The 11,466-nt window shown below is 40.2% G+C and overlaps 1 protein-coding gene across 2 annotated transcripts; it reads right to left on the bottom strand.

Moving 5' to 3' along the window:
• Nucleotides 1-4,926: 4,926 nt before the first annotated feature.
• LOC144475659 (uncharacterized) lies at nucleotides 4,927-10,160 on the bottom strand. 2 transcript variants are annotated; one of them, XM_078191764.1, is made up of 3 exons: nucleotides 8,836-10,160; nucleotides 8,357-8,463; nucleotides 4,927-5,823 (listed from the first exon to the last, which is right to left on the bottom strand). In XM_078191764.1, exons 2-3 carry the CDS (start codon nucleotides 8,417-8,419, stop codon nucleotides 5,386-5,388), a joined length of 501 nt encoding a protein of 166 aa, XP_078047890.1. In that variant the 5' UTR covers nucleotides 8,420-8,463; nucleotides 8,836-10,160; the 3' UTR covers nucleotides 4,927-5,385. The 2 variants fall into 2 exon arrangements, with proteins under 2 accessions (XP_078047890.1, XP_078047899.1); XM_078191773.1 differs by lacking the exon at nucleotides 8,836-10,160 and having other exon boundaries at nucleotides 8,357-8,665.
• Between the last annotated feature and the right edge of the window lie 1,306 nt (nucleotides 10,161-11,466).

Raw genomic sequence — 11,466 nt, forward strand, 5'->3', positions numbered from 1 at the left:
TATTCAAATCAGATAGGACCTTCTTTCATCCACTCACGCTAGACAAGCTGATTAAGTCTTCCCCGGTGCTATTTTCGTGCACACTTGATTAAAAAACAGGAAATTCGTGTCCATGATTCACGCGGCGACCCCCCGCCGGCGACGTAATAAATACGGATACGTTTGCGTCGTGCGAAGATCCTAATCGAGCTCACGGAATTTGATTAATTAGTTTCGGCTTCGCACGGTCGTTGACCCGTTGTTTACATGAACGCGATGTCTCCGTTCTGAAATCTCGGCCGAACGGAATGGGGGACGTGGGTTGAAATTAGAACAATTATGTTGTCGATAATTATTCCTACCCTACAGTAATTATTACTATTATTATTATTCTAAAATATTAATCTCGTTATTACTTGAATCGTATTAATAAATTCTGTTTGTTATTACCACGTCCGTTTGCACAGCTAAAACATCAACAGTTTTCGAAGTGTCCTGATATATTGAATTCCGTTGTTCCATGAAAAATAAAAGATTTTTTTCAAGTTTGATTAATGAAAATCTCTTTGAAATTGGTAGCTTTGAAATATTATAAAACACCGCGACAAGTACTTTTTCAACGTCTATACAAAACGGAATATTTTTCAAAGCATTCAAAAGGTTGACTAGGTGATTTTTAGGACCTCTTAAGATCAATGTTGATTCCCATACAAATGCATATTTCGTAATATAAAATAGAAATTTTCTGCATCATTTCCAAGAAGCAACTACCAAGCACAATATTATCGTTTCTTTAATATTTTTAAAAACGTTAAACCATAAAGAACGCATTACAAGATTGGTGCAAGTACTTCGATAAAATAGAGCATCAACATACCATCGGATCGATATTGATAATAATTCATCGATATTCGCCGGAAACGTTCCAATCTCTCGGCAGTTTAAACCGCCGGCAAGCCGCTCCGATCATTAATCGCGTAAAAGCCGTGGTCCGCCTGGTAATTTTTCCTCGAACAGCTTCATCGCGATATCAGTACGTCGATAGATTAGTTCGTAACATCCACCGGTCTCGAAGAAATGCTTAAATTGGTGTTATCGTTCCATTTTCGTACCGTCCCCTACCTGTACGTTCACGATCGAGGATCGGGGCTATTGTCTACCCTCAGACAGCTTCTATTTATAATTTCATCTTCAGCGATCGAGAACGTGGTTCAGGGTCTCGGCTCCAGAGGAATCCCCTGACAGTCAGTAGAGTAGGCTGGATACGTCAGACCGGTTGACGGTGACGCAACAGGGTATTCAGTCATTAAATTCGGTACGTACCGTTTCGTTGCTTCACGACGACGACGACGACGACGACGTGTGCGCCGTCCGATACGTTCGCAGATTCTGGTACCGCGGCCATTATGCCGCTCAAATTGGTACATCTCTGATTAGAAACTTGTACAGCACTTCATTGTTACACGGTGCTGCGTCGACGTATGCGATCCCAGAATTCCTAGTTCCCGACGATTTACAAGGTACCTCGTGTTCGAATCTGATCAACCCTTTGCTATAGACGACGTTCTCATATCGCCAGATGTAACAATGTCGTTTGAAATGCGCACAGTTACTAGGTTGAGCAATAAGTACGTTCGAGTTGACGATAGATCCTCTTTAGCATAATGGCGACACTTGGAATCGATGTTACTATAAATTGAATGAATTATAATTGAAAATATAAAATAGGTGAGAAAGCATGTTAAGAAGCGATTAATGGAAATGAGAATTTGCATAATAGTCCGCGGTCTGTTCATTAATCTTTAAGCGAATTTCAAATCCTGTGAAATGGCGTCGTTTCAAACTGCTTTTAGCACTTAACTGTTATTGCCAATCTGTTCTGTTAATAATTACTTTAATCGCGTAGTAGTGACGTTGTAAGAAAAAATGATGGAGATTCGTTAGTTTTCCTGGATCTTCCCAAATAATTTCTTTTCCGAATGTATTGTTTGCAAATGTCACAGTGTCGAGTGTTATAAAATGAAACGTAGCATGGTAGTTCGTAAGTAGTGTACATATAACTCTTTTATCGTCAGTGTTCCAAAGTAGAAACTATGAACAATACACGGTCGTTGTATTCAACAGTGCAAACTATCGAACTCATTTTTCTTCGATCGTTCCGCCGATTAGGCTAATATGGCATTTTGTACTTTCTTTACAGAACTGATTAGAAACTTGTTTAGATAGACAGCTTCGTTTCCACTAAACAATCATGCACGACCCGTTGATCTTCTATTGATAACCACCTACACCGGCCACCAACAGGCGATTACCACGTCGCGATAAAAACGTGTGGCAATTACGGGATAGGGAAATCGCGTGTAAATTAACGTGGATCACGATCGTTGCGCGAAATCACTTGGAAGGTAACAGTGTGAAACGAATCCTCCAGATTCGTATCTCTAATTGTACGTACAGATAAGAACGGAATGAATTTTTCATCGTGGTCCCTTGCGTAACTTCCGCGCTGTATACAGAAACTTTTATAGCCTATAATAGAGAACTGTTATCAGCGAGCTTCGCAAAAATGTGTCGAGAAGAGGATTTATCTATATTGAAATATCAACGTTTGATATCGTTGAAATGACAATGTTTTCCGTTATAATAACATTGCCGAAAATCACCCTTAGTTTAAAGGCTTCTCCCTTAACCCTTTGCCGTACCATTTTCTTTACGATTGCTATAATTCGAATTTTGTCGATCGCACTGATTTTTTAGAAGTAAAAGAAATTTTTTTATCATGTGCTCACATTTGTTTGAAAGTTTAAATATTGCTGACAAGAGAATAAAATTTGATTCCTAGTTAAAGGAACGGATGAATATTCATACCTAACTGCTTATTACTAGAAATCTTCTTTGCGAGTCTGACTTGTTACAGTACGGCAAGGGGTTAACACATTACCGATCGGTAGCCTGTGAATCGGTTGTCATAGTAACCGTTGAATTTTTATCTATTATTTAGATAAATGTGTTATATGGTACTACCGTAAGTTTCAATACTATTATATAACTATCATATAAATATTATAATTTATTTTTACAAAATTAAATACCTTTCGCGATCAATAAAATAAATAAAATCAAGAAAACAAAGGAAAATTTAACGTTGAACAAAATTATTACGACCGAATGGTCGGTAAAGTGTTAAGGACGAAGAAGAGGCAATCAACGTGTCTACGAAAGAAAATAGCGCAAAGGATTAGCTATGAGGGTGTCTTTCGATGTTTCCTTTCGAAACGCTGGTTTAAGCGTCGACGCGGATGGAATGCTACGACCAAATGACAAAAACGTGACTATCAAGCCAACATCGCTGTTTGCACAGTTAAGAGGTCGCCTACGGCTACGATTTCAAGATGGAACGGTTGTCTTATGACAACTTCGACGTTGCCGGCGCCAATGTCGCTCCGAGCAGCAGACTCCGCTATCGGAACCGCCGATCAGCCGATCGACCGTGCAAGATGCGAATCGCATTGCAACGCGTAAGAGTGCCCTGAACCGTCGAAACACACCGAACGCTTATTGATCTGTCCCAACATTGAGAGGAGAGAAGAGAGACCAGGAGTCCAAAACGACGCTCGCAGTAGCCGTGGATTCTGGATACGCTAGTGACCCCGGCGAAGGTCGCCGTTGCACGGCCTCGCCACTAAAAACTGTGTCAAGGACGTCAGGAAGAAGCAGGAAGATACGGTTCTTGCCAAACTGTTCGGAGTCACTTTTATGGGGTCACGTAACTGGGCTGGTGCACCAGTCCCTACGAACAACATTTCTTATGTATAGACGTTCGATATTATTTAAAAGAATTTACCACCTCTGTTTGGAACGTGTCCTCAATTTTTGTAACATTCCTAAATGATTCTTTTTACTCAACCCTACCACCATGCGCAACTGCTTCGATAAAGGATGCCTTTTGAAACGGTATAAATTTTTAAAAAGTGGTCCACGCGAATCGTACATTTTCTAGATGTCGGAGAAAATCACTGGGTAATGTCTAAAAAAATCTTTTGCAAAAATTGCAACTGGCTGGAAGAACAAAAAAAATTAGGATGATGTTTCTCAACGTTTTTATCCGAGTCTAGAAACAATTGCAATTATTGCAGAAATTTAAACGATTTTGTCTGATTTTTAAAAATTTACTGGAAAACCAATCTTCGTTTTCTACATATTTAACCCTTTGCACTCGAAGCCATTTTAACTATAATTCTAAATGAACTTTTCCGACATATAGCATTTCCATTTTATATGACAAAATGTATTTTATGCATATGAAATTGAATCTAGTAACTCGTGCAGCAACAGTTGTACTTTCAATCATTTTTGAAATCTAATTTTTCATGATATAAAAATTATCTTAAAACTTGCTGTAACAATTTTAGCGGTGCTAAAGTACAAAGGGTTAATGGAAAAGAAAATAAATAACTAACGCGAACTAAAGTTTCGTTTACGATTTCGATTCTACTGTAAGCTATATTAGAAAATCGTCACAGGAAGATTCCGTGCATTCGAGCGTGACTGTATTCTTCCAGAAATTTTCCTCATATTTCCACCGACCCTTTTCTTCGCCCATGCACATGGAACGTGTCGTCTCGTTAAAACTGAGACAGACTTTCCGACCGATTGCACTGGAAAATCACGCGCGGATCAAGCCAGCCGCCGAAATCGAGAAACGTCACCGAATTCCTGTTAACAAAGGGCTTCACGTTTCTACGAATCGACGAAAGCGAAGCATCGCACAATTTCTTTCTGAAAGCATATATTTCCAAGGCTTTCCCGTCAACGAAATTTCGTATTAACAAATACATTGATCTGAATCTAGAAAGAAACATTTAAAAACCACAAAACAATCACGTTATTTGTACATATTGTATAGAAAAAATTTCAGCGGATTATTATTAGAATTATCGGTGTTGCATAATTTGGCAATCACTTGATTTCTGTGTAACTTCGAACGATTTGTTATATTGCCTACGAAATTTATCGCTTTATTTGTCTCGCACTTTAGAGAAAGAAAACTTGTTGTCCGAGGAATAATTCGCGTACTGATAATCGCGTTAATTAAAACACAACACGAGCAAGCTATACAAATAAATAGCAAAAGGATATTTTGCATCGTTTGCGTACCATCCTAGCAAATTTTATCTATTCAAATTTTTATATAATTCAATATTGTGTTATATACAATACAATTTATAATATAATTATAATTATAATTTGAGCGAGTAGACTCGAATAAAAAGTGTTCTTCTGGATGTAAAAGACGTGCACAAATTTGTCGTTTTATCCAATAGAGGATAGTGCGAATTTCCATGGAAATCGTATGCCGTGACCATAAAGGGCCATTCGTCGTTTTCGAGTAAACAAAACGCGCGTCTAATGGCTGCCTTGACTGGCATTCGCCGGAACGGTAACCTCGTGGGGATATTTCCCGTAGATCTTGCCGCTCCTGGTCACTCTGTAGCGAATCTGCGGGCTCTGGATGACGGTGGTTGAACTGGTGACATGCGGACCGTCGCCATTGCAGAACCGTTTCACCCGTCTGATACCGTGCTTGTGTTTCCGTTGGAAAATAGGATTTTCCAGTTTAAACCGTTGATGATGGTGCTTCGACAACGTCACCGTCGACGAGCTCTTCGCCTTGGTGATTAGAAAGTGGTTGTGTTTCTTCAGCAATCTGAGCGGGGAGATGGCCAGGATCGCTTTGGTGACGCTCCGGCGACAACTCCAGAGAACGAACGCAGTTGCGAACCACGCCAACCAAGGACTGCCCTTTGGTGTCGGAGCCGATTCCCTCGACCAGAGAAATAACATCTGAAAAACAATCAATCAACGTTCACAGATTCATAAATTATCGTCAAATGCGGGCATCTCTGTCCAATTAATTTTTTAAATCATTCGCGGTGCAGAACGAGAACTAACCCTTTGCAGTCGAAGCCATTTTAAATCTAGATCCAAAATAGCTGCTTTGATCAGCTTCGTTCCCATTTTACGTGACTTAGTATGATCTATGCATGTAAAATTCAGTCTTGTTACTCGTAAAACTGTCACGCTTTTAACAGTCGCTTAAATAAAATGGTCTTTAATGACGTCAAAATTATTTTGAAAACGATACAACAATTTTAATTTGCGCCTCAGAGGCGCCACTCGAATGCAAAAGGTTGCCATAATCTAATGACGATTTTTATTAACCACCGAAGCGAGTACGTACTCTCGCAGACGGAAGAAGAAGAAGAAGCAATCGTGAGTTTAAAAAAAGCCTGGACGCTAAATGACGATACTTTTAGCTTTCTAGTTTTTCCGTGACGAGTTATAGTTCGCCAATTAAGGAGACGCTGGATCCGGGTCGAGGGAGGAAGAGAGAGAGAGAGAGAGAGAGACACGTGCGTGGACGTTGCACGGCGTTAATTGAAGTGGCAGGTTTAGTCGAGCGATAACGAAGCGAACTTACGATCGTCCACGTCGCGCCGCGGATACCCACGTGAAATATTTGCCCCGCTGACGGTCCACTATTTTTCGTTAAATCAAATTGCTTGCGCGCGCGGAGCACCGCATAGCAATTAGCGAATAAATGCAGTTGCGACACAGAGCAAGAGCATTTACAACGACCCCGTTTCCGTCCTCTGTGTGGAACGAAACCGAACAATGTCGACGACACGGAATTTCGATTGAAACCGAGCCGTTTTTACCGTTTCGATGGTTTTAGTGCCGAAACTACAGTAGATACGAAGAGTGGTTATGTTATAAATATTTCGCTATCTCGAGTCATTTCAATGAGTTCACGTTAACCCTTTGCACGCGAAGCCATTTCAACTGAAAATCTAAAATAATTTTTCCGGCTTCTAGTGTCCCCATTTTATGTAACAATATTTATTTTATGCATATGAAATTGAGTCTCGTGACTCATATAATAGTTACACTTCTATCAATTTTTAAATCGAAGCTTTGGCGATGTCTATTAAAAATAATATTAGAATGTATTACAGTAATTTTAATGGCGCCGCGGAATCGCCACTCGAGTGCTAAGGGTTAATACACTAACATCGCATAATTTTAATTCTTCCTCAATTGCAAGGAAGCGGCATCTTTTTTTTTGATAATTTCTGGTAGATTGCAAAAATATATATTTAAGTTTTTCAAACGTTTTGATTTTTTAATATAGCGACAGTCTCGTGTTAAGCGCTTTTATGCTACACAATATCCGTGTGACTGCAATTCGCGTTCGTCGTCTTAAATTTCTGACCGCTACTGTACGCGAGAAAGGCGAAGGTGAAGAGACAGAGATCGAAGAAGGGCGGCGCGGAGTGTCGAGAAATGGGGGGACAGCGAGAGGGACATCGATTCCGTGACCGTCGTGCTTTTTCAAGGTTGTTCGGCCTTAAATCCACGATAATTCGTTTAGAGGGGCCAGTATAGATTACGGTACTAGGCCGGGTACAGACTTTTATGGCTCCCCGAGCGGCGTGAATATCGTTTGCTGCGTCGGCTCTGCCGCATAGTGGGGCTACGTGCCACCAAAAAGCGGTCAAAAATATTTTCTGCCTGATACCAGATGTTTGCGTTGGACTCTTTGATATTCCTTCCGTAAGACATTGTGTATAGGAAGTTGATTTTATCTCGATAACACCTTGATGTAGCACCTCTGTTATGCCTGACATTTTTTAAGATCATTGTCAATTTCTTTGACGTGATTTATAGTATCCGAGATCACTTAAAAATCACGGTATTATACATATATCGTTTCATTTAAAAAATCAGCGACGAACTTGAAAACTGATCCACAAAATGGCCTCGCGAAGAAACTTTACGTTCGTTCGTTAAATCTTACTATTTTTCACCTACACACTCGCTGTTCCAGCATCAAATATAAAAAGATACAATATTGTAGAATCTGTTTTTCAACAACATTTATAACCGAGAATATAATTATAAAATACAGATATTGAATAGTCAAATGTTAGACCAAGTAACAACGAACTAGCTAGCTAGTACATAGAAAATTATTAAAAATTATGAACGAATCAACGACAATTTACCAAAATGTAAGAACTTATCAAGAATGCGGTTTTGCTCTATTTACTTTACAAATAAACAAACGACCCACAGAATACTAACAAATTCGTAGACTAAATGTTTAAATTCGACATTAATGCAGGCTGCTTTAATTGCGGCGATAATTTTCGAAAACGTGTTTCGGGCGTTCATGCACCAATGCGCGCCGGTATGTGCACCGTTCCCTCCACGGTTGACCCATTTGGCAAAGATCTCCGACAGGGGGAATTCCGCATTAGACCTCCGCGTGGCGCGGGGAGGGGGCGGCGAACGCGTTTTTGCCGCTGGAACTGACCTTATGGATCCACTCGTTGGCGCGCTGCCTGAAATTCAGGGGTCGATCGACTGGTCGAAACATAGAATGGCCGTGAACGATGACTTACTGCGAGGCGGTAGTTGAACCTGGGCACAGAGGAAGGGAAACGATCGTGATCAGTGTCCGGATGAAAAGGTCAGGGTGATTTCACGCGTGAAAAATGATTTCACGGTCGGGGCTGCGGCCGCTTGTCTCGAATTGTGTCGCTCGGTCTGTTTAGTCAGACGATTGCGGACGAAATGTTAGGTATTTCTGTAAAATATATACCACCTACAGGGTGTTCCATTTTTAAGGTATATAAGGAAATATCGTCGACCATGTCGGAGCTATCATTGCTGAGTATCTCTTGATGACAACAATATTTGGAACGCTTAATATATGTTATATGTTATATTATTTTTATTTATTTTATTAGCCAATTTACAAATTATTCTTTTTTCTTGTTATATTTTACTTACCATTTATTTATTCTATCTTAGCGCCCGCAAAATAGAGGATTTGTTGCAATCACCCCCGGGGCAATTGATGTAAACCCGGAGGAACATGATTTGATAATAAACTAATTTTGATATTTATTAAAATATAATATTTTTATATTCCATTTCATTTATATTTTTATATTATATTTATTATATTATTGTATGTTTAACATTTAACCGACCGAATGAAGGAACCGCCTACTTTTAGCTTAGCAACGCGTAGCTTTTGTTTCGCTTACTTTATCTTCTATTATAAAACACAGTTTTAATTAAACTCTGCTAACACTTTGACTGCCGCGTCAGCCGCGTGTGTATGACAGGATTGTGTTCAATTTAATTTCTAAGGATTAATTAAATTTGCAAGAGGTATGAATGGTGAAGAATTAATCGATACCACATAAGTTTGATTCACAATTTACATTTAATTGGTCCAAATACTTTAATATGATCACATATTCGAGATATTTGGCGTGGTTGTGAAAATGTTAAGATTACTGGTTATATCGAAACAATTATTGTTGAGTGCGTTTTAATAACAATACTGGAAATGAAATACCGGAAACGTAGCTTTAAAATTAGACGATTACAGATGAAATATCTAGTCTTATATTAACGAATACAAGTTCTGTAAGCTATCGAAGCCTAAATAAGTTATTGTTTAAATATCCGTTACCAACTAAAATAAAAAAAAAGCTGAAAGGCATATCTTTCTTTCTCTTGTAATTCCGACCAATTATAATCAAATATAATATAATCCTGCGGTATATAGAAATATAATCAATAATTTAAAGAGTCACTGATGACTGCAGATTTTTATGCAGATTTTTGTAAACTACTTTTATAAAACTCTGAAGAAGAAAATGATTTTTTATATCAACTGGAACATTCGTTGCGTTGAACGTAGAACAGTGCCATAGTTAATTTCTACTAATATCGACGCTTGGTTGTATTTCACTAACTCGCGTTTACCATAAATGCATAAATAAAGTCGCTGCGACATTGAACACCGATGAAAAAGAAAATGAGAAAAACGTGACAGAAATAGTAACTTTAAGCCAAATTCCGTTGCAAAGCAACAATCTCGTTTAGCTGCGGAACAAGTTCCGCGAGAGTGGTAAACAAGATCCTCCGATATTCGAAAAAAGAAAGAGAACATCGCGTCCGCAACAAGTATCGATCGACGGGAAACCGAAACGGACGCGCTCGGCAGCCGCGTCGGCGTCGCCGAGGAAATAAATTGGCTTCCCAAACTCGCAGGAACTCGATTCCGAACGGGAAGAACGGCCGGGCAGGAGGCATCGTCGAGGAACTACAGACCGAATGCTCGATGGAAAACGTAATTTATTGAAAGGGGACGGGGCGTGCCTGGTTCCGCCGCGCCGGCGAAAAAAAAGGAAGGAGAGAAGAGCGGAGCGAAAGAGAAAACAGGGTTGGGGGGTGAGGGGTAGAGGGGAGAGGGACCTTGCCTTGAAACGGCTCTATAGAAACGGGCCGTGCGGCGCGCGGTGCACGTGGCTGTTGACGGAAGCGAAAACGTGACATTGTGCATAGTTTAAAAGCCGCGGGGCCGTCGGATCGGCAGCGGCGTCGCCGAGGTAGAACGTGCCCGCTGATCGATACCAATTAATAATTCAGGTCGGCTAACTGCGACTAGAATTCGCCGGCTGTTGGTAGTCGAGCAGATAAGAACAAAGGGTGGGTCCTGCGGAAGGAAACGGCGGAACGTTAATGGCCTATCCGGCGAGGAGAGCTTGACAAATAGTGGTCGACGGCGATGAAAGGAGCCGGGGCCCGCGTTTCGTTACGTGCCCGCGTAACGAGTTCGGTCTTTCAGGAGTAGAGAACTGCCCTGCTCGACCATAAAGAATCCCGGTCGTGCGGAGGACAGCCCGGGGTCGATCTTTTTTTCTGTCCTCCAATCTCGGTGCGCGAACCGTTCTTTTCTTGCTTCCTTTTTTTTTTCTTTTTACCGGGGTAAGCTGGGCCAAAGGTGACAGCTTTCAGGCAAAAAAAAAAAAAGGGAAGACTAAAAACACCGCTTTAAACACCTCGATGATCAAGCATTTCGTTGCGAGACTCTTGGGTAATTGTGCGGAAGAGGGTCGACCTCGCGGCTTTCAATGACCTTCGAGTATGTCGCGGGATCAGCCTACCGAGTGAGTCTGCGGTTAACGTGACAAGCGGACGCAGAATTTGGAAGCAATTGGACAGCGGAGTCCTATAACGCGGTTGCGTTAAAATTTTAAACATTTCGGTGATTTTATTTCATTTTCAAACATAATAATTATTATTATTGTATTTTGTCATTTTAAAAATATTGGTAAAGAGTACGAACCGGAAGACAATGTCAAAGATAAATAATAATGAGCTTTATGCGATAAGTTCTAAAATTGTACACAATTGTCTAAATCGTAGACACAGTGAATGAATGATATAAATGAATAATGAATGAAGCAATATCGATCGTAATAACCGAATAAATAATTGCAACAATTCTAAAATAAGAAATCCCTTAACCAATTGTTTCAAATTAGTTCAGCAGTATCTGCATTCTGAAATTATGCCTCAGCATGTTAAGTGCCAAAAATCAATCCCCCCAGAAATCCCACA

This window comes from Augochlora pura, chromosome 2 (genome assembly GCF_028453695.1).
Source record: "Augochlora pura isolate Apur16 chromosome 2, APUR_v2.2.1, whole genome shotgun sequence".
NCBI classification, from domain to species: domain Eukaryota; kingdom Metazoa; phylum Arthropoda; class Insecta; order Hymenoptera; family Halictidae; genus Augochlora; species Augochlora pura.